This window comes from Anopheles marshallii, chromosome 3 (genome assembly GCF_943734725.1).
Source record: "Anopheles marshallii chromosome 3, idAnoMarsDA_429_01, whole genome shotgun sequence".
NCBI lineage: Eukaryota > Metazoa > Arthropoda > Insecta > Diptera > Culicidae > Anopheles > Anopheles marshallii.
In genome coordinates this window covers 35,898,652-35,926,268 of record NC_071327.1, presented here as the reverse complement: position 1 = coordinate 35,926,268, position 27,617 = coordinate 35,898,652, and the positions used below count along the sequence as shown (strand labels likewise).

The 27,617-nt window shown below is 44.2% G+C and overlaps 2 protein-coding genes across 2 annotated transcripts; one reads left to right on the top strand and one right to left on the bottom strand.

The window, feature by feature from the left end:
- Positions 1–624: 624 nt before the first annotated feature.
- LOC128715282 (uncharacterized) lies at positions 625–10,734 on the bottom strand. Its single transcript, XM_053810164.1, has one exon. It carries the CDS (start codon positions 10,732–10,734, stop codon positions 625–627), a length of 10,110 nt encoding a protein of 3,369 aa, XP_053666139.1.
- A 664-nt stretch (positions 10,735–11,398) lies between these two features.
- On the top strand, positions 11,399–21,523 carry LOC128714092 (uncharacterized). Its single transcript, XM_053808968.1, has one exon. It carries the CDS (start codon positions 11,399–11,401, stop codon positions 21,521–21,523), a length of 10,125 nt encoding a protein of 3,374 aa, XP_053664943.1.
- Positions 21,524–27,617: the final 6,094 nt, after the last annotated feature.

Here is a 27,617-nt window from a genome sequence, read left to right as displayed (position 1 = left end):
GTACAACTTGATCCTCTTTTCCAAATACTAGGTTAGAAAACACTACGCGTGATGAGTATTATTCAGTAAAGTGAATAGCAAAAATGATTGGCTATCGTTTACCAAACAAGACGAGCCACGCGCATGAATGATTTCGCTGTCCAACCCACTTTTGTTTGTCGATGGTGTAAATTATTTATTAGCATTATTGTACCCTTTTTCTCACTACAACCGTACGAAAGCAAGGAGAGATAACCCAGTCAAAAAGCCAGTTGGAAAGAATGGGGACGAAGAAAAACGTGATGGTTGGGGGCATATGGGTTGAAAGGACACGTGGTACGCTAGAATCACTGCTTGTGCGTGTGTTTGTGTGTGTGAGTGGATGATGGAACTTTCGCACCTCAACTGATCGTAAACCGGACGATGTGATGAACAAGTAAACTTAAAATGAAGAGCATGAGTAATAAAAACAATAATTATAATGAATACTATATCGTAAAAATCAATAAAACCTACAACCTTCTTTCATTTTGCGGTATACCATAAGCGAGAAACAGTAACGATGTTGGTATGAACAATTTGTTATTAGGTTAATGCCACGTGTGTTCCAATCATGGCCATGTGACCGTTTTGGACCCTGCTAGTTTAAATCGATCGTAGATAAAGGTCTGTCGAACGAGAACAGTAGCTGGCAGTATCGTTTATAGGAACAAATTCTTCGAAGGATACGGTAGATCCAGCATGAACTCCGAGGAATTTAGTAAATTGAGCAACCTGTCCCACCGTCATCCTTGCTTCGTGCATCTCGATTTCTTCCTGTGCATCACTGTGCAACGCGGCCAAACGTTCCAACAACATATTGCCATTTCCGTGTCCGTGCTGCAAGTATTCTTGCACATCTTCGTCTAGGTCCTTCAGCATGGCACAGAACCAATCCATTTTCCAACCGTTGGTTACAGACTTGTTGTACAGAAGTTGCAATTCGTGTATTGTTTTCTTCATTGATTCCCCTACGCTGACACGCTTTTCCAGTGGATCCTTTGTTTTACACTTCGAATTAATTCCCAGTGCAAACAGGTTTTGAAAGATTCGCTTCATTTCTCGAACCGCGGCTGGTGCCACACGTGCTAGCAACAGCCAACCATCCACGTAGTCGAACATTTTAGCAGGTTCCAGCTGAATAGCAAGCAGTGTTGAACGTTCACCATCACATGAAATGGCTGGGATGCTATTGAATGTCAACGGAACACAGTTTCGATAGGTGTCGGACTTGTCCAGCATAGAATCATCCTTAGGATAAATAGTTATGACCGAGCGATGGGAATAGCAGGAAGCGTAAATCTTTCCGTTTCCGCTTTCATCTGCCATTGGATGACAGTTTTCGATCGTGCTGTGTTTCGACGTGTGCCGGTAGTGTTTTTTGTAGTTGTCTATTGTGCCTGCGAAAGAATGTTCCTGGCGGTGTGCGTTTTCCGTGTGCAGGAAGAACCATTCAAAAGGAACGTGAAGATAGCGTTGGAAGAAGCTTCCCAAAGAGTCAGCCCCTGAGGAGCTGTATCTCGTGGAGAAGTTATCGTGCAAGGGTACAGCCTCTAGGCGTAGCGCTAGCGGTGCGTTAACTCTATTCGGCATAAGTGGCTTCACTACGCGATTGGTAAATCCTTTCGTCATAACCGCGGTTTGAAGAATTTGCAGAAACACCGAAAATCCCGGAATGGCACTGTTCTCGTAACTGTCCGCCATACGCAACGTCACAAAGAAGGTGTAAAATGCGATTGGTATTACACCGCGCTGCAGATTGCCAATCGCTTGCGCATTCGCCGCCATGAAGTGCCTTGCGTTGGCAAGCTTCGTTGACCAATCGCCTTGCATGAGCCGCTTCGCTCGAAAGTAGACCTCCGTTTCGGCGAACCGATCGAGCCCGGTTTCTATCTTCTTGCCGTACTTCTTTATTAAACGCGGAATGTTGCGAACGATCGTTGTTGCGAAGGAGGCCGAAATGTACCCCTCAAGCATGCCGAAGTATATTGCTGGGTTGGTAAAATCCCACTTTCGTACGTCGAATTCGCCGCCCATCTTTAGTGCACCAAACAAATAGGCGAAGGTCACAGTCATTGCCACATGCGAAACGACGAAGAGAGCTCTACCTAGAGTGCTGCTGATCGAACGGAAGGTGCTTATCAACGTGTTTGGATTGGTTACGATGAAAGCTGACGTTGCAATACCTCCCAACAGTGCGTTCCAAGTGCCGGGGCTAGATAAATCAAAGTTTCGTGGATCCCAGGAACCGCTCGCTGCAGCCATAGCAAAGTATCCGAACGTTATACCTGAACCGATCATGATACCGATCGAGGCAGACAGTGATAGACCCATGCCGACGAAGTACGCTATCGATGCGGTCAAGTTGTACGGAATGGAAAGTCCGGTTAAAGCCCCTCCAATCATTCCTAGCCAGAGAGATTTGGACTTCCAGTTCCATTCCAAAGGATTCCAAGATTTGCCTGCCGATGCAGCACCGATGTAAGCACCAATTATGGCCATTACAATACAACTAATCGCAAAAGCAAGCTCACCGTCCGGATCGATGAGAGCAACTGGTGAATTCCCGGCATACACGTACGGACTCGGATACTGCTCCTTCGGATCCATCTGATAGAACCTACCAATGTCGGGATCGTACAGTCGAGCGCGATAGTTGTACAGACCCGTCTCCGGTTCCCACTCCTGTCCCGTGTACAGATACGAGAGCTGCCCATCGAGATCGGTGCCGAAGCGTCGGAATATCTGTCCATAGGGAAGGTAATCGTAGGCCGCAACAACTTCGCCACCGGTCACCACCACCCGGACCGATCCTTCGTGATCCGTGATCACTCCGTACAGCTTATCATTGCGCAAGAACCCAATCAGCTGCTGGTCCTTGTAAATGTAACTGGTCACCCGAACGTCCGGTGGTTGATCCTTCGCCAGATACACCATATCCATGTCCATCAGCACCAATCCATTCGCATCACGTATGTAATACTTTTCACTCATAACCTTTCCATCTTTATCCAGCACCTGCTTGAAGGTCCGTTCGCCGCGCACATCGTACTGGTACAACAACTTCCGTTCGTCCATCATCTCTATTTTACTGACACGTTGCAACAGCTTGTCGTACTCCATGTGCTTAATACCTTTGTGCTCCGCCTTGATGACAGCGCCATCACCGTCGTGCTCCATGGGGAACTGCTCTTCAGTGCGCTGCACCCGATCAAACCGTTGTCGGTATACTTTGGTGATCTTGTTCGTTCCTGGGCGGTACTCCAAGCGATACCGAGCGAATCCCGTATAAAACTTCCGATGATTCCCGTTGGCATCAATTTCGTACGATTGCACGTCTGCGGCCGAACGTCCCAGGGCAGTCGCGAAATGATGATGGAGCACACCAACAATGTCTGGGATATGGTTCTTGTATTGTATCAAGGCATCTTGGAACTCAGCATGCAGTGCCTCTAGAGGGTGTTGATCGCCATCTCCTATGATCTTTTCGTTGGCTAATGACTGCTGGAGTTTTGTGCACACCTGCGTTATCATGTTCGATCCCTCAATCCACCGATTACATTTCTGTTCGAACTCGCTCTTATTGAGTCCTTTCCTTGCCGCTATCGCCTTCGATAGCATGGTCTTCAAATGCTGGCTGTAGCGATGCTGCCGAATGAAATCGCTGAAAATGGACTTGGACCCTTCGCGTCCGTGACACAGATTGGGATTGGTACAGTCCATCGTGAGGTACGATTTCGTGCGCAATATATCCCAAATCTTTTTCGATGTCTCTTCATCAACTCCCTTTATCGCTTTCGAGAATGAGCGGTGTGTCAGCGGAGACAGTGCCAACTCCTCCAGCCCGTGGAAATATTTGCCCTTAATCAACTGATCATGATCGTCATAGTCATATCGATGGCCATATTGGTAGGGGATGCTTTTGCTACTCAGCACCGCTGATAAATGTCGCGTCACGATTCGTTTTCCACACTCAAACGGTAAATCGTCATCCTGCTCACCATAGAACGTCCTGTTCACAAGGCTGTTTTCGTCGATGTAGCCTGCACGCCGTAACACTTCAGTGCAGAATGCTGCTCGTTTGCGGTCCATGGTAGACGAGATGAAGTACTCCGGGTAGATACCGTTGCGTAGCGGACTGGCCGACTTTTGCCAGTGAGCAGTAAACATTGTCTTCGATATGAGACCCTCATAGATGGGAGTGTAGGAATCCTGCCCGTACGAATCAGTTTCCAGATAGCTAACGCTTTCCGACAAATAATCATCCTCGAGCCTCACTAAAAAGCCTGGCTCGTTGTAGGTGAAGTTCCTCTGGAACATATGCTTCGCGTCTGTGCGTACCTTCATCGTCTCTACCATGCCATCCGCGTTGTACGTAAATTCGAACATCGGTGCATCCATGGTTGATTCGCGAATGGAAGTAACTTCCCCGTAACCGTTGCGATCGTAGATAAACGTGAACGGTTCATCTCCAGCGCCGATCGGATACTTGATCGATCGTAGCTTATCATTCTCATACTGGTAGTCGATCGAGTACGATGTGTTGATCGTGTTGATGACGAACACTTTTTTCAGCAGTTTTTTGCTTTCATCAAACACCATAAACTCGGTCATTTGATCGTTGTCGATGCGTCGGGAAGAAAATTTCGATCGATAGCGCATGTTCGGATCTTTGTCATGCTCTCCGTACAACGAATCGATGAAGTTGGTAGAATTGGGTGGTATTCCACTGTTGGTCAGCGCCACACATTCGGTTTCGTTGAGCTGCACCAGCGCTTCACGCGTCACTTTATCATCCGCAACGTACGTAAAGTGTATTACGCGATCAAGCGTTTCGTTGTGATCTTTGTGCAGGCTGAATCGAAGGATGCCTTGCTTATCGTAAAGGTATTGAAAGATACCTCCATCGGGTGTACGTTTCCGGACCAGTCTGTTTGCATCATCGTAATCGTAACGATCCTCCCACTGTTGCTGTAATGCCGTTTGTTCAGCCGTGTAGTTGGCACCGAAGAACGCATCACGACTATTCATTGTTGAGGTTTGTGCCATGTAGTGATACATGGGTGGTAGTTCCTGTTGCAGTTGGTTGTTCTTCCCATACCGCCAGGTATTTAGCCTATGCTCGTAATTACCCACCTTAGAATATTTTGCCACTTTGGTGCCTTCTTCATTTTCGATGGTCACCCGAACGGCTCCACCCGGGAAATGTACAGCTTTATGATGGAAGCCTTTCTGCTCCGGGAAAAGGCTGCTCAGAAAGAAATTGTACGGTACGTTCGTGTAGCCTCGCATGTACTTCCCATTGATGGTGTAATCCTTGCCGGGCAATCCTTGCTTCAGTTTGTTTTCCGTAGGATTTTTGTCGTAAACGGTGTGTGTGTAAGGGAACCCTCCACAGGTTGGATTAAGCGTTGCCACCAGGCCAGTCAGCTGGCGCGTCGTGTTGTGGAATTCTTGAATGAAATTTTCATAATAACCAAACATGTGAGCATCGGTTTCATTGCGCACTTTTGTCCATTTTGTTTGCAGAATTGGCCGTTCGATTTCATCGTAAAGGATCTCCCGTACGCGCATCGTATTGTGGTCCTCATACACGAGCATCTGTGTTGGTTGGCCCGACAGACTGCGGTAAGTAACTTTAACAGTTGGATCATACATTTCAATAAATTCTCGAATTTGAGTTGCTTTCGAAAGGTGTAGTTCAAAAATCCGCGCCACCTCAACTGCGCCTTGCTCGAGAAGCGTCTCTTGCGTCAGGACTCCATCGACCCAGGTGGAAACCCGCACGGGTGTGAAAAATATTAAAATTTCACCACGCTGTGGCATCGGTGGGCAAGACGCACCGGATGCACACGGCAGATGGAACTCTTTATTCTGCCAAACGAATCGTAAACCTGCATCGTGCGGGGAAAGAGTGTACAGGAAGCGCAGTGCCAGTGTACTCCACGTTCCGTTGAATGTTTTGAAAACACTACTACCCGGATGGGAAATACCGAAGAAATCGTTTTTCCCAAACCAACCGGATCTTTTCGGCTTCATCTCTATAACACACGGTCTACGGTTCGACTGGCGAGTGTACAAAACTTTCGAATCTGTTACAAACCGCTCCACCATACCGTGCTCGGAAAAGGTGACCGTTTTCATGCCTTTTCCATTGAAGAAGTATTGCTTCATCAATCCGGACGTACCAAGTACTGCGCTTACTTCTCCTCTGCCAGACTCGTAAATTTTAGCCTCGAATGCCATGCCAAGGGGTGAAAATCGGATATGATCGATATCGATGGACGGATGTGTGGTAGTCGGGGCCAGCACGATTACAAACCGAAGTTTCTTTTCCGTGGGAAAATGTGTCGTGTCGACTATCGCTTCCACGTAGTTCCATGTTCCGATGCGTTGTTTTATCTCTGCCTTGTTAGAAGTCATCACTTTCCTGCCTTCCGGCGCGTAGGTTACGTCCACATTTAGCACGTCGACCGTGTCACCGAGCTTCCCAGGTTTCGAAGATCGTAACCAGCAGGACACCACAAACATGATATGGGGCTCGAGTGGCTCAAATTCCGCTGTTAGGTTATGCTCTCGTCCTTTCAACGACAGAAAACGGTTTTGATGTTCCGTTTTGAGCCACTTTTGATCAAAACTCCACTGTTTCTCTTTACCGAAGAGGTTTTTCTCGTAGGACTCAAAGCCATAGTAGGATACCATCTCGTCCAGCAAGCGGTACGGCGCCAAATCAACAACAGTAACACGCTCGTTCACATCCATAATCATCCTCTCGAGAACACTCCGGCTGGGCGAGCTCTGTTCTTCGGATTGACGACGTTTTGCTTCCTGGTCGCGCAACTTTCTATCCAGCACCTCTTGACCATCAGCCGTGTACGCTTTCCTAACCGTGTTGCCCGTCGCAAGATCAACGCTCTGCTCGTACCAACCGTAACGGGCACGGTCAGCACCGGGAGCTATTTTAATTTTACGAAACATCACTCCATCCACGGACAGCTGCAAGTCCTGTGCGTCATAGACGTACTCTGTTGTATGGACCGTTTCGTCGGCGGATGTTATCGTTTGACTTCCCAGCACGGTTATGTTCGAGTTGAGGAAATATTTGGCGCATCGGAACAACAACGCTTGTGCGGTTTGTTTCACATGGCTAGTGGTGATGAGTGCAATCTGATTACTCGCACGGTTAAGCGTTTCCTCCACTGGGAAGGTAACCGTTTCGTTGCTAGCAAAAAAGTACACCCTCAGTGGACTGTTCTTCGGCTGTGTCTGGACATAGTACGGCGTGATCAGCTGGATCTCTTCCGATTTGGTGGAATTCGTGTCGAAAACCGTCGCTCCATTTGTCGCGGAAACAATCTTGAACGTGTCTTGTGCATGCGCTTTTACTAATCGATAATCAGCAGTCAAACTCTGGTTCACCTTACGCAGGCGTATCGTATCCTCGTCTAGGTACGTTCGGTTCCAGTGCAATCCATCGTACGTGATCTGATGACTACCGGTAACGACACCGTCCCGGTTGGTGAGCAGTCCAAACTGCGAGAGATCGATCGCGAAAACGACCGCATCCTTCACCTTTTGATATATGCGCAGACTTTCTTCGCGGGTTGTTTTTTTGGCCTCTTTCCAAATATTGTTGTACTCTCGGCTGCCTTGATAATGCTGTGCCATTCTCTTTTTCGCCTCGTTCAGATACTTATTAAGCTCAACTGCATGCGGACCGCTGGATTTTTTCACCATCAGCTGGTACTTCTTGTTCTCCAACCGGTATCCTAGCACGAATTTATCGTTCTGCTCCGTACTCACCGTGTAGTTAAAAGCGCTCATAACGGCGTGTGGAACTTTCGCGGTGTAGTAGTCAAATATTTTCGGCTTTTCGTTGAGATTGAGCATGAAAAAGCGTACATGAATCTCGAGCACATCGTTCCGCAGCACGGGAGCTTTTAGTATGATTGCTTGCTTGTAGTCCCCTAGCATGTCCGCAACAAGACCCTTTCGGATGGTCTGGCCCAGCTCGCTGCTAATGGCAAAGGAAGTTACAAAATTATCAATCTCGTCGAAAAAGTTCACCTTCTCCGGGTCTGCTTTAATGTGTAGCCATTTGCCATTTGCTTGAAGCAACGATATTTGAAGCTCTTGCTCGTACGTTGCATATCCGTGGGGGAACGCTTTTACCGCAAAGTTTGCTGGCAGTTCCTCGCGCAGCACTTCTTCACTATACTTATGATCGCTTGTGGTCGTCACCAATCGTAATGATTTCAGATCGGACACCAGGATAAACGTGTTGGCGGCGGTAACAACACCGTCAAGCGGGAACTGTTCGTAATATTTTTTGTGCTGCCACATACCGTTTGCGAAGTGCAGAATAGCAACATCTTTGGACGAATCGTAGATAATGACCACTGCGATCAAATTTTCTATCGCATGCACGACGTACCGTTTGATGTCGCTTAAAGCGTAAATTGTTTTGGTGCTATCCGTTTTGCCTGAACCGCTCGCACCGAGCGGATCGCGGAAGTGCAGAACAAGCCGCCCGTCGGTGAGATTTGCATCGACAATAATGACGTAGTCCGGCCCGTAGTATATGGAGCCATCGAAGTCGATCGGTATGGTTTTCTTGAGCGATGTGGCATTGATTGGAATTGGTGTGTATACCGGCGTCCATTTGGCACCGTTTGGGTAGATAATTGTCGACAGTCGCATCTGCGGGTCGTATTCAAACTCGAAGACGTTGTAGTTGCTTTGTTTAATCGCCCGCAGCAACTGTTTGTTGTCGCTGTAGTGAAAGGTTAAGTGCTGTGCAAACTGTTGCACTAGCACAGAGAGTTGTGTGATGCGATCATCGGTGTAGCTTAACTCTACTAGTGCACCGTTGAACAGCTCAATGGATGTGAGACGTATGTCGGTTTTGTTCTTAACTATGTCATAGAAATAAAGCGTTTTCACTTCAGTGCCGGTAATTTCTTCCACGCTCAGATACCACCTTGTAGCGTATGATTGGGTTTGACGTGATTCACTACCACACAACGGCCACATTGGGCATGCGATCGTCGTTTGAAACTGCCTCAGCGCGATGTACGTCATCGTCCGGTTGTCGATCGTCACCTTCCAGAAGTTGCGCGTGGCATGGAAAACGATCTGAATGTCGGGATAGCCGTCAATGGTGAAGGACATGTGTTCCGAAGATACGTCCTGCTCGAGTTTGGGTTGATGCACTAGTATGATCCGTTGGTTTTCCTTAAGCAGCGAATAGACGTGATCTTGCACGAAGGCGCTAGATTGTCGATCCAGTGCTATATAGTCCAGAGGAAATGACCAACCGCGTCCGAGCTCGTTGTTGTAGTCTATGTTTTTATATTGGATAATTTTCCGTATCGGTATTTGAAATGGTGCGGGAATGTCGACTATCGGCAGCATCAACTCGACCTCCCCATTATAAGGGTTGATTGGTTGCAGTACGGAGCTCAAATCAAGTTGATCGTGCAACCATCCAGCATGGTAATGGTTGGTAACAATTTCCGGGATGATCACTGGTTCTTCTTCCTTCTTGGGTGTTATCGATTTCGATGCATCTATAGGTTTAGTTGCTTCACCGATGTCTAGCCGTTCTGTGTTCACCTTTGTTAAACCATTCGATGTATGTAGGAGCATTTCTAGATTTTTGGAATATTCTTGGTTTTGAACCAGCTTCAGGTACGAATAGCGTACCGTTTGGTTTGCCACTGTTTCGTGGAACACATTATCGAAATCAAATCCGGCGGATGTAGAATGAGGCCGTAGAATGTCCAATCCTTTGGGGCCGCTACATACCAGCACATCGTATCCGTCACCATCAATGTCCACTGATGTAATAGCCTCCACACTACGGCTATTCCAGCCACGTAATTTCGAAAAAGCCGTTGTGTAGAATATCTTCTCGTACGCTGATGCAGTCGTATTGTAACGATATATCTTTAGACCGTCAGTTGAGAAATGCAGCAGATCGTTAAACCGTGTTTGATCGAACTTCGCAAACATTATTCGATCATATTCACTATCCAATGGAGGGAATTCCTGCACAGCCGCTAGTTGCTGCAACTCATACTGATTATCGAAACGAAACAATTTCAGTTCTGATTTGGTGCGTAGAGCGATCGTCTGCTGTGTGCTGTTGTCCAAATGTTCTACCAAACATAATGCACTGGTAGGTGTCGCCCATTCGTCGTCCAAAACGGGTGATTTTTTTAACGCTTTGATGGTAGACTTAGACTCGTTCAGGGCAATCGAACGAAATTGTACGTCTGTGTCGAGGCGCGATACAATACCAATGTGTTCTTCGGAGGGAAAGATCTTGCCGAAGAGAAACGTGTTTTCGGGCAAACCATAACCCGAGTGATCATGATATTTCGATATCCTGTACTGCAGCGTTAGATTGCGATCATCCCACTTATACACCTCAACTCCCGTGGGGTTTCGTATGATAAGCGACGATGGCTCATATACATCCCAAGGGTAGTTGACATGCTTATTGGTCAAACCGAAGAAATTATCTCTGCGACGCACTTCCTCGTAACTGCCTCGGGATAGCTCACAAATCAGTAAAGCACGGTTTACTCGCACAAACAGAGTGGTATTGGCCACTTTTTTCACTTCGATTACATCATGCATATGAGCGTTGGTCACTAGGGTCGCGGGTAATTGCAGCGCGTAATGCTCTGGTTGTGTATTAGATGTTGCCATTGCCGCTGAATAAAATTTCGCGTTTTTAGTGGAATTGCACTCAATTTCAGCGTTTATGGGTGGAAGGAACAGAGAAAAACCATGCCAAAGAAGCACTGAACTGTAATCGCGTGTTTTCGCTACTTTTATAGTGTTCCAGATCGCACTCATGTTGACTTGTATGGGACTCTGAAATGTATGTTTACTTGCACTGAGCCTGAGAATATTTATTCTACGAGACAATAATTGCACAATACTAAAGTAATATTACGTTTCATGATTAGATTATGGTTCCATGTTGTCATCTATTGAATCCATGTTGCAAAACTGTTGACTGTTGATATCGCGATTAAATAGTAGAGACAAACAGATGATGGAATGAACTAATAATAGCCAATTGAATCAACATGGGCCATGATAGTTTTCTCGATCTTTAAGTATAAAAGGCTCAAAGCATAATGCTGTAATTCAGTGAACAACAAATGTTCTATCGTGCAGTTTTGATTGAATTTGCGTTGTTTGTGAGGGAACAAGTTGTAGACGTTGTACGTTACCTGTCGCTGGACAGTGACAAACCTTGAAGACAATCGTTTTCCTCGTCGAAATCAAATATAAGTATTGGCTAAAGGAAACAAGTTGGTGAAATTTACAAATTAAAACCGCAGAGATACTGAAAGTATCCATCATGGATGCTTCAGCCAAATTCTATACCTTGCAGCTGCCGGGAAAATCCTTGACAAAGGTTCCTCTCGGCAATACTGTGGAAGCGAAGCAAGCCCCTGATGCTGGGAGAACTATCTTCGTGCGTAACAATCGTGTGCTGGTGATCTACGAACAGACAAACGGAAGTTGGTCGGAGGTGTACAAGGATGAGGATTTCTTTTCTGTGTCAGCCGACGAAGTCACTTATCCTTGGGCGGTGTATAAAGGAAATTTGTTGGTAGTACGCAAAACTGAAGGGATCGTTGTGTATAATTGGAACAAATCTAAACTGAACCAGTTGCTTGCGGCCCCAAAGTATCACGACGAGTATGGCTACGCTTTGCAGAATAATACGATCGCTTTCGGAAAGATATATCCATCTGAGAAGTACATTGGTGTTGTTTCGCGTTTGGGCTCAACCGTCGAGTTTGGTTCCATCAATCCGAGTGAATCGAGTAAAGCTGTTCGTTCGCTCAAAAAACATCTCAATCTGGATGAAACATGGAAGATTCCAACTAGCAAGATATCGTTGGTGGAAAGATATGACAACAACACACAGTTATCGATAGCATTGCGAACCATCTCAGAGCTGAAGTTGTTCCGTTTTGACCCGAAATATGAATTGAAGGAACTGGCAACTGTGAATAATTTCCTGCCGGACAACGAGTATGATCGGATCATGTTCGCCAAGTTTGACAATGGGGGTATACATGATCTGCTGCACTTTTCATCCCGAGGGTTGACCATGTATCGTATGATTGAAGAAACCGGCCGCTTCCAGAAGGTCTACTATTCGACAGCGTTCTCCAAATTCCGTGGCTGGAACAAGCGCACTATTGACACGTTCGCGACGATAGACATCGATGGTGACACTTTTGACGAGCTGATTGCCTCTGGTCCAAAGGGATTGTGCGTATATCGTCCGGTCTTTACCGAAGAAGGTCAGTTCGATCTGGTCAACATTTTCGATGATGCGATCGTGGATCGTGTAGTGCGTTACGGGCATCCGGTGTTGGCGACGAAGACAGCAGATAACGTTGCCTATAATATGCTACTGCTTACTGGAGAGAATCTACTCGAAGTGCGTACGAAACAGTTTACACCAGAATCGTTCGATATTCCGTCTGTCCAGCCGAGTAGTCCACAACCGAAACCCAATGTGCCTTTGCTGGTCCCGCAGAAGAAGTACATCGTTTGGCTGCACGATCAGCTCGATCTAAACAGCATGTTGCAACCTTTAAACCCACACGCGGGTACAGTGGAACTGAGCATTCCGTTAATCGAGTTGCCCAACGCATTCGGGGTGAGCGTGCGCAAGTACTTGCAGTACAAAAACATACCATTTGAAAGCTTTTTCGGACATGGATGGTCCCTCCCGCTGGATTACATCAGTGTGGAACGAAAGAACAGTGGCTTCCTGCAAGATCATGACTATGCGATACTGAAAAACAACAATCGAATCATCCTGAAACGACAACCGGCATGGGACTCTATTAAACATTGGGCTTTCATTATCGAAGGATACAAGCAGGCTAGGGTGAAGTACTATCCGGACGTGGAACGCTGGGAACTGACAATGGAAGATCGCACCTTCGTCTACGGCACATGGGACAAATTGAACAAAAAGCGTGAGGAGAGCGTCTGCTCAAGCTGGCCACTGTGCAGTGGTAAGTCGAAAAATACCCAAAATTTGCCAACGCGTTGGTATTTGGTGCACGAGGAGAGTGAATATGGCCCTTATGCTAATTACTACTACGACACTTTCGTGCAAGGAAAAGGTGATCGTTTGGCACGCATTGAGTTGGACAGTGGATCTAGCGTAAGCTTGAAGTATACTAAAATGAATCAGTTGTCAAGCTTCACAGTAAATACGACGTGTTACGAGCAGAACGTATCGTTCGAGTATACGGGCAATTCGCTCACGCACATCAAGCAGGAGGAACGAACGTTGTTCCGGTTTGAATACAAAGATAAGCGTATGTCTAAGATCGTTTACCCGAACCAACTCGAGTCGTCATTGGAGTACAGCGATATGGAGATCGATCGCACACGCTTTGAAGAGGAGGTACCGGTCGACTTAAGCCCGACAATGTACTACGGACCGGACTACACCGTCATTTTGGACAAGGAGTACGAGGACGATCGTGTGGTGGTCAGCATTCGGAACCTGCTCGGCGGATCGGAAGGAACAAAAGTCATGAAAGGGAAGCTGCACTTTGGCCAACCCGGCATAAAAAGCCACACGATACACGCGTTAGAAGATATGCTGGCGGTAGTGCTGATCTACGGCTCCCGGAAGGAAGTAACGATACTGCAGTTTACCAACAACGCATGGGCGGAAAAGGAATACCATCCCGACTTGCCGCTGGACGCTGTCATAAGTGCGGGAAAAAAGTTTGTTGTTATGTACGATCTGAAAAGCGTTCGCGTGTTAACCATTAGCCTGGATGGAAAGCTAACCAGCACGGTGGTGAAAAAAACAGTTCCCTCAAACTTTTTGATACACACGTTTGCGAATGGTTTCGTAATGTACGATACGTATATTAATGTTTGGACGATGGGGATCAAGAATCAGTGGCAAACTGGGTACACGTCCACGCCTACGGACGTCTTTGCCGACATCACGAAGGTACTGGATATGTTTGAGTTGGATACTGAGTTTCGCTCCGCTCTGCGGAGAGGGTTTCTGGCTGATGCCGTCACGATGTACCAGAATGCGATCGTTATACGTGTGCCGGTGCTGGTTGATAAAAAACTGGACTTGAAGGTATATTTTTTGGTCATGAACTTTGATAAAGGAGCTAAACGCATAGCGGGTCACTCTGTGCAGATACCTGTAGCGAATTTTGCAACGTACGAGTACGACCTACCTACCAAAGATGGTGATGTCTTCAAACTAATCTATGAGCAGAAGAACAACAAACTGCTCTTGAAGATGAAAAGTTTAAAGGGACCATTGTACAAGTCGCTCATGGATCAAAAAGAAAAGTCATATAAACAGATTGACGATAGCAAAGAGAACGAAACGAAGAAAACCCAATACAAAAAAGAGGTGGACGATAAAATCGCCGAGGAGTTGGACAACATAAATCGCACTGTTGTTAGTAAGGTGCAGTTTGCAATGGATCTATCGCAGTTCGGTGTGCTTACCAATCAGCACGGAATCGTGACAGCGAACACGCAACTATCCTTCGATGGGCAAACTTGGCAACAGCAATCCATCAGTCCGGAAACGATGCACATGGAGACGGTTAACCAGTGGCTTGGCGAAGGGTTCAAGCTCGCCAAGAACAATCACGAGGACACGTTCAAGGTGTACGAAATGCCAAGGAACGTGATGGTTTACAACACCCAGACGAACAATCCGCAGGAGATACAGATTGTCGCGCCGCGTTACATTCAGTCCCAACCGGCCGGCAAACGATTGAGAATGTTTGTCTTTCACACGAACGAAACCGTACAGCTGCCAGCGAACGAAACGATGGTCCGGGCTAGCAACACTATCGCGTTGGTGACAGTGCGTCATGTGAATGAGACGAGTAAGTTTGTGATCTTCCGGCCAGTGGATTCGTTCCTGCTGAAAAAGACAACCCTGTTCACCAGGCAGAATGTACGGCTCAATCAGAACGAGACGCGGACCTCCACCCACATTTACGACGCACAGGATGCACACCTTTCCAGCGAAGGTGCCATGTTTTATCGGGTGAAGGTTGCCCCCGGCGGTAACACACATCAGTACGGATGGTACGAACAGGCTACCAATTCAAGCACCGGAATAACAACGAAAAAAACCTACGCATCTGACGGAACGGACGTTACCGTGCGGGAGAAACGCAAACGTGACAGGTCGGAGGCCAAAGACGTCGAATGCACGATATGGGACAGAAGTAAACAGCTCAAAGTGGTGGATTTAGGTGCGATGAGGTTGGCGGATGAAGTAGCGTCATACTACGGATTTGAACCGTACGAGCTGAATCGCTACGGAGTCGATAAAAAGTGGACATTTGAGGAGAAGAACGTACAGAATGAACGGGACAACCACTACCTTAGACTTCCAATGGGCGCTGCTTTGAAAGCATCATTCACACCCGTCCAGCCTAACAATATGTGGATTGTTTCATTTTGGGTGCGAGCTAATCCAGTGCCCAAAGTGGACGATCAACTGAACATAGTGCAGGTTACGTTGCTTAATCTCGCAAACAACAGCCGACAAACATTGCGGGGTGCTACAGTACAGCATGTAACGTCAAACTGGTGCTATGTGGAAATGACTGTCGATACCATGAACAACCCAAACGCAACGAAACTTCAATTCGACGTTAGCATCGAACCTTCCGTGTCCGGCATCGACGTTGATCATGTACGGTTTTCGCCATTGGATCTGAATTTTCTCGCCACCATTTACACTCCTGTTAATGCGGAAGTGCGAGCGACACTCCGTAACAATGGTAAACTGAAACAAAGTCTTTATAGTCCCAATGGAAGGAGAGTTGCCTTACTCTCGGAGGCCGGTCAGGTGATTGATTTTGCGATGCATTCGAAAACGGCGTATGTTACGTCCGTTAATGCACGACAATGTCTGGTGGAAATGAAGCCTAATCGAGGTGTTTATGAAACATTCGACAACAAAGATTGGAAACCGAGCGGTGCGCAATGGTCAATCAAATATGGTGAGCTAGAACACAATCCAGACAATACCGGAAGACGAGGCGAAATAACCAAAACGTTCGATCAACCATTCGATTCACTAGCGTTGCGTTTTCTTTATAACTATGCGTCTAACGATGCTAAACTTGACTTTAGCTGGAACGGACAGGAGTATGTCATTATATGCTCTGGGGAGTCTCCTTGCAATCGACCACCAACGGTAGGAGAAGTACTTATATTTATTACCGAGCTGCGCATCTCGGTGTGGTTGGAAGGCCATTTACAAAGAGAAATTCACTTAACGTCGAATCCGAGTGCCGCGAAACCGAAAGAATTTCGTTTACTTCCAACGGGATCGTTTGTGATCTCCGAGTTCCTGGTGATGTACGATCCACGCGTAAAAGTTACCTACTACAATCGAATGGGTCGGCCCGTGCAGTTGATCGTATATGATGATCCCAGTACGGTGCGAGTTCGCGAGCTGAGGTACGATGAAATCGATCGTCCGATCATGCAAACCAAGTGGACCAAGCTGACATGCCAGAATAAGGATTACTTTGCATTCTATGAAAATTTCATCACTCAAGTTCACGATACAAGTCACGTGATGACCGGTATGGTTGCAAACGCGAATCCATCCTGTGAAGGTTTTCCTTATTCTCGCACGATATACGCTAACGATCCAACGGAAAACAAACAGTTCCAGGGTCTACCCGGCAAGGATTACAATGTATTGAGCAAGTACAAACGTCGATATGCAATGCGCTCGGAGATAGCGCTACTGAGGAACATATTTCCCGAAGCGCAAGGCTATCGACAAAAGATTGTGGAACGTCCTGGTGGTGCCATTCGTGCCACGGTTGAAGATGATCGAGGAAACAAAGTGGCCAAGTACTGGCAGGTGGGTAACTACGAAAATCGGCTAACAACTTACGTATATTCCGATACTTACGGGCATTTGGTTGAAATGCTTCCGCCGCAATATCATGCGCTTGCCAAGACGACCTCCAGGACGAGACCATTCTTGACTGGGGGAAACACCATGGAAGAAATTCAACTTAAAAACCAGTGGTTGGTGTCATACTCTTACGATGACGGGAACATCATACACAAACGTACCCCCGACGGTGGCACCTTTGAATATGTTTACACGGAGTCGGGAATTTTGCGCTTTTCAATACATTACAACTCGCCGGAAAGGGAGAACTTGGACCGTGTAGTTCATTTTACGTACTCGTCGCACGGCAAGGTATTGCGAGAAGCGTTAGTGAATTTGACACGCGCGCAATGTTACGAGTCGGTCAAAACGAACGAAGCTCCTGTTTCAGAGAATTGGATAGAATCTTTCTATGGTGAAATAGAAACCAATCCAGATGTGCGCTATAGATCACAACAATCTACCCGAAAGATTGGCAACAATCAGATGATGGAAAGTTTAATTTTCAATGAGAATGAGAAGGTCGTCAAAAAAGTGTTTGTTGTTCCAACGATCAACAGTACGTACTCGATCGACTACGAGTATGTGAATGAGCAATTGCATTCCTTACAATATCCGATGAATTCAACGACATCGGCCTTTACGTTGATATACGATTATAACGGAAATGGTGAGGTAAAGTCTATCCGCGAATTAACAAAACGGGATCCAATTTTCGAATTTACGTACAACGCGGATGGCATGGTAGAGACGATGAAGGTACGCACAGACGCGAAGCATATGTTCCAGAGGAACTTCACCTACAACGAGCCAGGCTTTTTAGTGAGGCTCGAGGATGATTATTTGTCGGAAAGCGTTAGCTATCTGGAAACTGATTCGTACGGGCAGGATTCCTACACTCCCATCTATGAGGGTCTCATATCGAAGACAATGTTTACTGCTCACTGGCAAAAGTCGGCCAGTCCGCTACGCAACGGTATCTATCCGGAGTACTTCATCTCGTCTACCATGGACCGCAAACGAGCAGCATTCTGCACTGAAGTGTTACGGCGTGCAGGATACATCGACGAAAACAGCCTTGTGAACAGGACGTTCTATGGTGAGCAGGATGACGATTTACCGTTTGAGTGTGGAAAACGAATCGCGACGCGACATTTATCAGCGGTGCTGAGCAGCAAAAGCTTCCCCTACCAATATGGTCATCGGTATGACTATGACGATCATGATCAGTTGATTAAGGGTAAATATTTCCACGGGCTGGAGGAGTTGGCACTGTCTCCGCTGACACATCGCTCCTTCTCGAAAGCGATAAAGGGAGTTGATGAAGCGACATCGAACAAGATTTGGGATATATTGCGCACGAAATCGTACCTCACGATGGACTGTACCAATCCCAATCTGTGTCACGGACGCGAAGGGACCAAGTCCATTTTCAGCGATTTCATTCGGCAGCATCGCTACAGCCAGCATTTGAAGACCATGCTATCGAAGGCGATAGCGGCAAGGAAAGGACTCAATAAGAGCGAGTTCGAACAGAAATGTAATCGGTGGATTGAGGGATCGAACATGATAACGCAGGTGTGCACAAAACTCCAGCAGTCATTAGCCAACGAAAAGATCATAGGAGATGGCGATCAACACCCTCTAGAGGCACTGCATGCTGAGTTCCAAGATGCCTTGATACAATACAAGAACCATATCCCAGACATTGTTGGTGTGCTCCATCATCATTTCGCGACTGCCCTGGGACGTTCGGCTGCAGACGTGCAATCGTACGAAATTGATGCCAACGGGAATCATCGGAAGTTTTATACGGGATTCGCTCGGTATCGCTTGGAGTACCGCCCAGGAACGAACAAGATCACCAAAGTATACCGACAACGGTTTGATCGGGTGCAGCGCACTGAAGAGCAGTTCCCCATGGAGCACGACGGTGATGGCGCTGTCATCAAGGCGGAGCACAAAGGTATTAAGCACATGGAGTACGACAAGCTGTTGCAACGTGTCAGTAAAATAGAGATGATGGACGAACGGAAGTTGTTGTACCAGTACGATGTGCGCGGCGAACGGACCTTCAAGCAGGTGCTGGATAAAGATGGAAAGGTTATGAGTGAAAAGTATTACATACGTGATGCGAATGGATTGGTGCTGATGGACATGGATATGGTGTATCTGGCGAAGGATCAACCACCGGACGTTCGGGTGACCAGTTACATTTACAAGGACCAGCAGCTGATTGGGTTCTTGCGCAATGATAAGCTGTACGGAGTGATCACGGATCACGAAGGATCGGTCCGGGTGGTGGTGACCGGTGGCGAAGTTGTTGCGGCCTACGATTACCTTCCCTATGGACAGATATTCCGACGCTTCGGCACCGATCTCGATGGGCAGCTCTCGTATCTGTACACGGGACAGGAGTGGGAACCGGAGACGGGTCTGTACAACTATCGCGCTCGACTGTACGATCCCGACATTGGTAGGTTCTATCAGATGGATCCGAAGGAGCAGTATCCGAGTCCGTACGTGTATGCCGGGAATTCTCCTGTATCCCTGGTAGATCCCGATGGTGAATTTGCTTTTGCATTGGCCGTACTTATTTTAGCCTTGGTAGGTGCTTACCTGGGTGCTGCATCTGCAAACAATTGCTGGAATCCTCTGAAGTGGGATTGGAGATCTTCATCAACCTGGATAGGGCTTTTAACGGGAGCGGTAACAGGAGCTTCCATACCCTTCAACATGGCCAGTTCGGTGGCGTTTTTCGTTGGTATGGGGTTGTCATTAAGCACCTCAATCGCTATCATGGTGGGTACGGGAATAACTTTTGCATACTTTATGATGGCGGCTAGCAGTGGCACCTGGGATCCTACCAAGTTCGATTACTCCAGCCCTGGCACCTGGAATGCGCTAATGAATGGAGTTGCAACGTCCTCTTGGATTTTGATGAATCCTTCCTCGCTCATCAGTTCCTTCGTATCGCTCACCTCGGTCGCAGCGAAGGCACTTTTTTTTGTAGTCAAACTTACGATGAGCCTCGGTTTCACGTATCTGTTTGCGGCGCTTGGGCAAGGTGGCGAGTTTGATGTAACGAAATGGGACTTTTCAGATCCACAATTGTACATGAGCATCGTCGATGGGTTTACCACAGCTACGGTGGGTGTTTTATTTCTTCGTAATGTGCCCAACCAGATAAGCAAGTGGTCTGGAAAGGTTACACGGACGTTCGATGTTTTAGTTGGTAATCTAATTACCTTCCGCGCCCACCTAACACTGGGGCGTGATTGGTCCAGAATGATTATGCACTCTACAAAATTCATGTCCGTAAATTTCCGTAGCATGCAGAGCCTGCAGAAGGGGTTTTTAACTGTTGGATTCTACGCATTGATTGTGTCGTTACGCCTGTCAGAGGTACCTAACAGCGCCATTCCTGAGTTTACGGCAGCGGAAGCAACCGTTAATGTGCTTTTTAATGCTGAACAATTTTCTGAATTTGTGATAAAGCCTTTACCACAGCGGTTGAAACTACCCAAACTATCACGATTCATGCGCTTTCGCATTCGATCGGAAGCAATAAGCATTGGTAATGATTCGTACCTTCATATGCAACATATGCAACGTTCCTCCGCATCATTACTGCAAAACACATTTAACACTTTGGTCAATCTGCCATTCGAATGGTTGTTTAGTGGAAAAATGACTGAAGAACACACTAGTACAAATACGATCACCACTATGGTTACATTTACACCGAAGCGGATGCCACGCGCTGGTCACATCTTGCGAAATTGTTATAAAATGGGAAGTGAACAGCATCCCGGTGGTATGATATCTTGTTACGGGCATAGTAGCATTTTGACAATAGTTCCGAAATTTCATGATGCCAATATTGCGGAACAGGATCATTACAACCACTGCATGCCACTGACATATGATGGCCACCCTTCGGTGTCGTGCCAGGGCGAGTGGTCATCGTTGGTCTATACAGCAAAGGACTCTGCAAGGGTGTTTGATTTTGTCGATGGATGGGTATTACTGTTGCAGGTTGCTCCTTCAGCGTTCAGGGAAATTAGGCGTGGCATAAAATATCTGTTTTCACGCCCTAAACGCAGCACACAACATTTGAATAAGGAACGTGTGGAAAATGAACGGAAAATACTTCTAACTAAGTTGAATGGTTTAAAATCTCAGATTCATCCCACCAAGCGGTCACAGCATTGGGCTCAATGGATGATCGAAGATCTTATCGACGATGTGGATTCATATTTGACAAAAGGACAAGGCGCGTTCAACAATTTGGAGGACAGAATCAACACTCTAGCGGCAGAAATTAAAGAGGATGTCATAATAGAAAAGCTGCAAAGCACATTTAAGTTACGCGAAGCAAACGAAAATTCGTTTCCCTATGATAAAAACTTGGACGTTAAAATGGGTAATCTACAAATAGGCCAATGTTTAGATCGTTATGCGCAACTCCCCTTAAGCAATTTGAATCAGTTGAGTGATATGATGTACGGTGCATTAAATTAAACTTCTGAAATTCACCAAGCGTTATCAAACCTTTATTAAACTTTACATTATTGAATAAACAAATTGTATGTCATTCTAATGAACATTGACAACTTGTCTTAAATCTTTAATTATTTTTTGTAGTACTACATATGAATCATATTTAGGTCCAGTAAGGAAAGGAAAGAGTATTATCCCATTATATCCCAGCGTATGAAATACCATACGCAAAATTACTCTTTTTTAAAAAAGCTGTATTTATTCAACTAAAAGGCCCAACTTGTTTTTAATGGTATCAGATGATATTTTAAGAGTGCCTTTAGTGCCAGGAACACTTCGTACATTATTTTGATCATTTATGTCGTGTTGTAAAATGTCTAAAATGTTGGGAAAAATATAGTCGAAAAAATTATCATTTTAAATTAAAAAAATGTTATTTAACTTATTCAAAATTTATGAAATTTGGTATAAAACGATAGTAGATAAGCTGTGCTTTATATTTTTGAACCAAATTTAAAGAAAATAAAGTTTTTTCTTTAATTAACAATTAAATATTAGTAAAAAAAAATTAAAAAAGTTGAATATTTGTTCCACTGATATCTCGAGTTTTCAAGATGGCCTAATGAAAATAATGTTCTTGACCCTTATTTGGGTCATTTCTAGAATGGACTACAAAATTTCATGCCATATGTATTAAGATTTCGTACCCCCGGGATGTAATGGGTTAAATGTAAAATTTGTTGTAATTGTCCTTTTCTATATATGACTATAGTTTAAAAAATTGTGTTAAAACTTTAAGATATATAATTATAAAACATGAGTTATGTCCTGTACGTCTTGCCGAACCCTGCGTTACACTGGTGTGCGTGCGATGGATGCTGACACGACGGCCTGATCTGTAATCGGGCTCGCAAACGAAATTAGATCGGTATCAGCACCCACCCGAGAATAACCTCGACAATACAGCTGTGGTTCCAAAACCTTAACTGGCGCAGCCGTTCGGGCCTTTCCTAAGAGTGTTTTAATATCCCATGTGATAAGTGCAGTGACCTGCGTTTTATTTGTGGTATCATCCGGTGTTAACCATCTCCCGATCCGTGGACGATTTGCGGTGATATCCAGGTAAATTAAAGCACCTTAGAGGATTTCAATCCAGAGAATAGGTACCGTACCTACTCCCACTGAGGTAAGCATTGTGTTTAAAGCTTATGCCTAGATTTCGACCCTTTCCAAAAGTGAAAGCATTATCATTTGTGAAAGAAATGGAACCAGCCGATCTCCAAACGTTCATGGCAAATTTTTCTGTCATGGAGCAGCGTATGAATGCTCTCCAATTACAAAATGGCGAATTACTGCGACAACTTGAACAACAAAACGTTTTGGCTTCTCCCGGACCATCGAGTGGTTACCAAAACGATCTTTTCAAGATCCCAGATCCTTTGAAAAGTATACCATCATTCGATGGAAATAAAACTCATTTGGCATCATGGATTGCCACAGCACAGAAAACATTGCACATGTATCAGCCAATTGTCTCTAGCGCAGTGTACGCTATGTACGAACAAGTAGTTATTAACAAAGTGGAAGGTAAAGCTCGTGATAGTTTGTGTACGAACGGAAATCCCACGTCATTTGTTGAGGCTATTGAAGTATTACAAGCTACGTTTGGTGACAAAAAAGACATGGCTACGTACCAAACGATGTTATGGTCCATGAAAATGGATGAGTCAATCCATTTGTACTATAAGCGCACAAAAGAAATCGCCCATAACATGAAATGTTTGGCAAGAAAAAAAGAATTATATTGTAACCATTGGCGAGCTATAAATGATTTTATAGATCAAGAATGTTTAGCTGCATTTGTAAAAGGACTAAACAAAGAATATTTTGGATATGTACAAGCTGCTAAGCCCGAAGATTTAGAAGCTGCATATTCCTTCCTTTGCAAATTCCAAAACCTGGAACATACAAACAAGATTCTATCACCTCGTGGCAATACAAAAGGCTTATATCAGAGAGAGTTTGACCCCTCATCAAAAAATCGAAATACGCACTCATTTACTAACACCAATAGAAATCCAAATAGTACTCAGAAACTTAACAGTAACAGGTTAAAGTACGCACCGATGGAAGTCGATGATACGACAAGAACAGGCTTGAAAGTGTACTCGCATACTAGCAAAGACAACGAACAGCACTATGACAATCCATCAAATTTTCAAGAGGTCTTTGCACCCCTGCCGCAGAGTTGAACGCAGTAAATGGTATGCCATACATATTGTTACACATCGATAAAAGATGCGCAAAAATTTTAATCGATAGCGGATCGAACAAAAACTTCATCTCGCCTAATGTTTTTCCCAAATCAATGGAAATAAACTGTAAACCAATATCGATAGCAAATACTAACGGTAAACACTACACGAATAAAAAGGTCGTTACACAACTTTGGAATTTGAATGTTACATTTTTTCTGTTCAAATTTCACAATTATTTCGACGGCATTCTAGGATACGAAAGCCTTTCTGAACTTCAAGCTGTATTGGATATGGGTAAAAATAAACTAATTTTTCCCTATACAAGCATAGACTTGAGTATACGAAAACTCGATCCAGAAACGCATACAGTGGAAGCAAATTCTGTAACACGAATCAAGGTACCCGTTTCACACGATCATGGCAATGTGTTTTTAGACAATGATGTTCGCGTTAACGATATCGTTATTCCATCTGGTCTTTACGTTGCAAAAAATGGACATATTAACGCTCTTGCAAGTAATTTCGGAAGAAAGATGGTTTTCTTTTGGACCAAACCAGTAGCAACGTACAAAGTTGATGAAATTGCCGAAGTAAATAATACGATACAAGAGCCTTGTTTTGACTCTAAAATTGAAATTGATAAAATTATCAAAACAGATCATTTAAACCAGGAAGAAAAAGAATATCTCTTAAAAGTGCTTTACGAAAACATATCAATCATTCCCAGGGACAACGAAAAACTTTCTTGTGTTACATCGGTTAAACATAGTATTAACACAGTAGATGAGATACCAGTCCACAGCAAAACTTACAGATACCCGTATACACACAAAGACGAAATACAAAAACAAATCAATGAAATGCTTGCTGATGGCATTATCCAACACTCGATATCTCCTTGGACTTCACCAATTTGGATCGTGCCGAAGAAGCCTAATTCAAACGGTACAAAACAATGGCGAATCGTCGTTGATTATCGCAAACTGAATGAGAAGACTATTGACGATAAATACCCGAACCCTAATATAGAAGAAATATTAGATAAGCTTGGTCGAAGTATGTACTTCACTACATTGGACCTTAAATCAGGTTTTCACCAAATAGAGGTAGAACCTAGGGACAGGACAAAAACGGCTTTTAGTACCGAAAAAGGACATTTCGAATTTATTCGTATGCCTTTTGGCTTGAAGAACGCTCCATCTACGTTTCAGAGAGCAATGAATAACATCCTTAACGAATTAATCGGTACATGTTGCTTAGTTTATTTGGATGATATCATCGTGTTCGGAAGTTCACTACAACAGCACATTGAAAATTTACAAAAGGTTCTTTACAAATTGAAACAGGCAAATTTACAAATTAAAATTGATAAATGCGAATTTCTCCAGAAAGAATGCGAGTTTCTAGGGCATATTGTAACACAAGAGGGTATCAAGCCAAACCCGAATAAAATTGAAAAAATTCTTTCTTGGCCTCTGCCAAAAACAGTTTCACAAATTAAAGCATTTCTTGGAATCTTAGGATATTATCGTAAATTTATTAAGGATTTTGCTAAATTAACCAAGCCATTGACAAAATGTCTAAAAAAAGATTCAAAAATTATACACGATGAAACATTCATAAATTGCTTTAAGGACTGTAAACAACTGCTAGTTATGGACCCTCTCCTCAAATATCCTGATTTTTCTAAAAAATTTATTCTCGAAACAGATGCAAGTGATTTTGCATTGGGAGCCGTTCTTTCTCAACGATTCGAAGATCTAAAAGAGCACCCCATAGCTTATGCTTCTAGAACTCTTAATGAAACAGAGTGTAGATATTCTGCCACAGAGAAAGAACTACTCGCTATAATTTACGCTATAAAACATTTCAGGCCGTACATTTATGGTAATAAGTTCGAAATACGTACGGACCATAAACCTTTATTGTGGCTAAGACAGAAAAATGATTTGAATAGAAAATTATTAAGATGGAAGCTAGAGCTTGAAGAATTTGAATTCGAAATAAAGTACAAAAAAGGAACTACAAATAGTAATGCTGACTCACTTTCGCGAATAGAGCCAGCAATAAATATAAATCTATCTGAGAGCTTAATGACACAACATTCATCTGACACCGACGATAACGATTATATTCCAAGTACCGAAAGACCAATTAACGAATTCAGAAATCAAATTATTTTGGAACAATCTAACGAAAACAGTTTTGAAACTTTAAAACAATTTCCCAAATATTCCAGAATAATAATCAAAAAACCATTTTTCTCAAAAGATAGTTTAGTTCAAATTATACGAAAATATGCCGCATCTAATTGTATAAATGGAGTATATTGTGATACAAAGATTTTGAAGTTATTGCACGAAGTATACAAACAATATTATTCAAGGGCCAAATCATTGAAATTCCGTTGGACTCAACAAATGCTGATAGATGTACTCGAAGAATTAGAACAAGACCAAATTATTCAAACGTATCATGATGCCAACCATAGAGGTATAACAGAGAGTACAAAACATCTTCAGAGAAAATATTTTTTCCCGAACATAAAGTCAAAAGTAGCCAAGTACATAAACTTGTGCGCTCTATGTAAAAAATCGAAGTATGAAAGACACCCGTATAAGATAAAATTCAAACTAACAGAAACACCCAAAAGACCACTTGAAATTGTTCATACCGATATATTCATCATGAAGGATAAATATTACCTCACTTTTTGTGACAGATTCTCAAGATTAGCATTTGCAGTACCTATAAGAACACGCAATACTGTGCATATCTTGAATGGTATATCCACATTTATCGCTACCGTAGGCAAGCCTATACTTCTAATAATGGACCAGGAATGTAGCTTCAAATCAATTGCCGTTCAATCGTTTTTGAACGACAATTTGATAAAATATCACTACACCTCTGTAGCGCAGTCATCGTCTAATGGCACAGTTGAAATTGTCCACAGAACAATAAGGGAAATTCATAATATTCTATCTCAGAAGGAAAATACAAGGGATTTATCAGAATCAACAAAAATAAATCTAGCAATCGCTACGTATAATGATTCTATCCATTCTGAAACAAAACTTACACCAAATGAATTATTCCATGGGATTAGAAACGACCAAACAATGCCATCGAATTTAGACGAACGTATCAAACTAAAGGAGAAAATGTATGCAGAAGTTCATAACAAGATGCACGACTATAAAGTTAAGAAAATTACAAAGATGAACGAAAAGCGAGAAGAACCAATTGGCCTCTCAGAAGGAGAAATCATGTTTCTACGAAAAAGGAATAATTTAAAACATCAAGAGCGATACAAGGAAATTGAAATATTTGAAGATAAAGATGTGAATTTCATAGATATTTGTGGTAGAAAGTACCATAAAGAAAAACTGAAAAGAAGAACTATGCACTAAAAATACCATAATCATTACCATTGCGCGGCAGTGTAGCTAGGGTTAGATAGATTTAAAAAAAAATTAACCTAATTGTAATATTCTTAAGAAATTGATTATAACGTTTTAAGAAAATATGTAAGGCGTAAAGAACCACGAGCTGAACTTTGAAAGACGAAACAACATCATACACATGCACATTCATCATACGATCATGACGCGGACATGCTGGATCGATTGCAAAGGCGAAAACGAAAGTGCCGAGGACGACACTTTTATACCCCCCCGAGAAGTTATGTCCTGTACGTCTTGCCGAACCCTGCGTTACACTGGTGTGCGTGCGATGGATGCTGACACGACGGCCTGATCTGTAATCGGGCTCGCAAACGAAATTAGATCGGTATCAGCACCCACCCGAGAATAACCTCGACAATACAGCTGTGGTTCCAAAACCTTAACTCATGA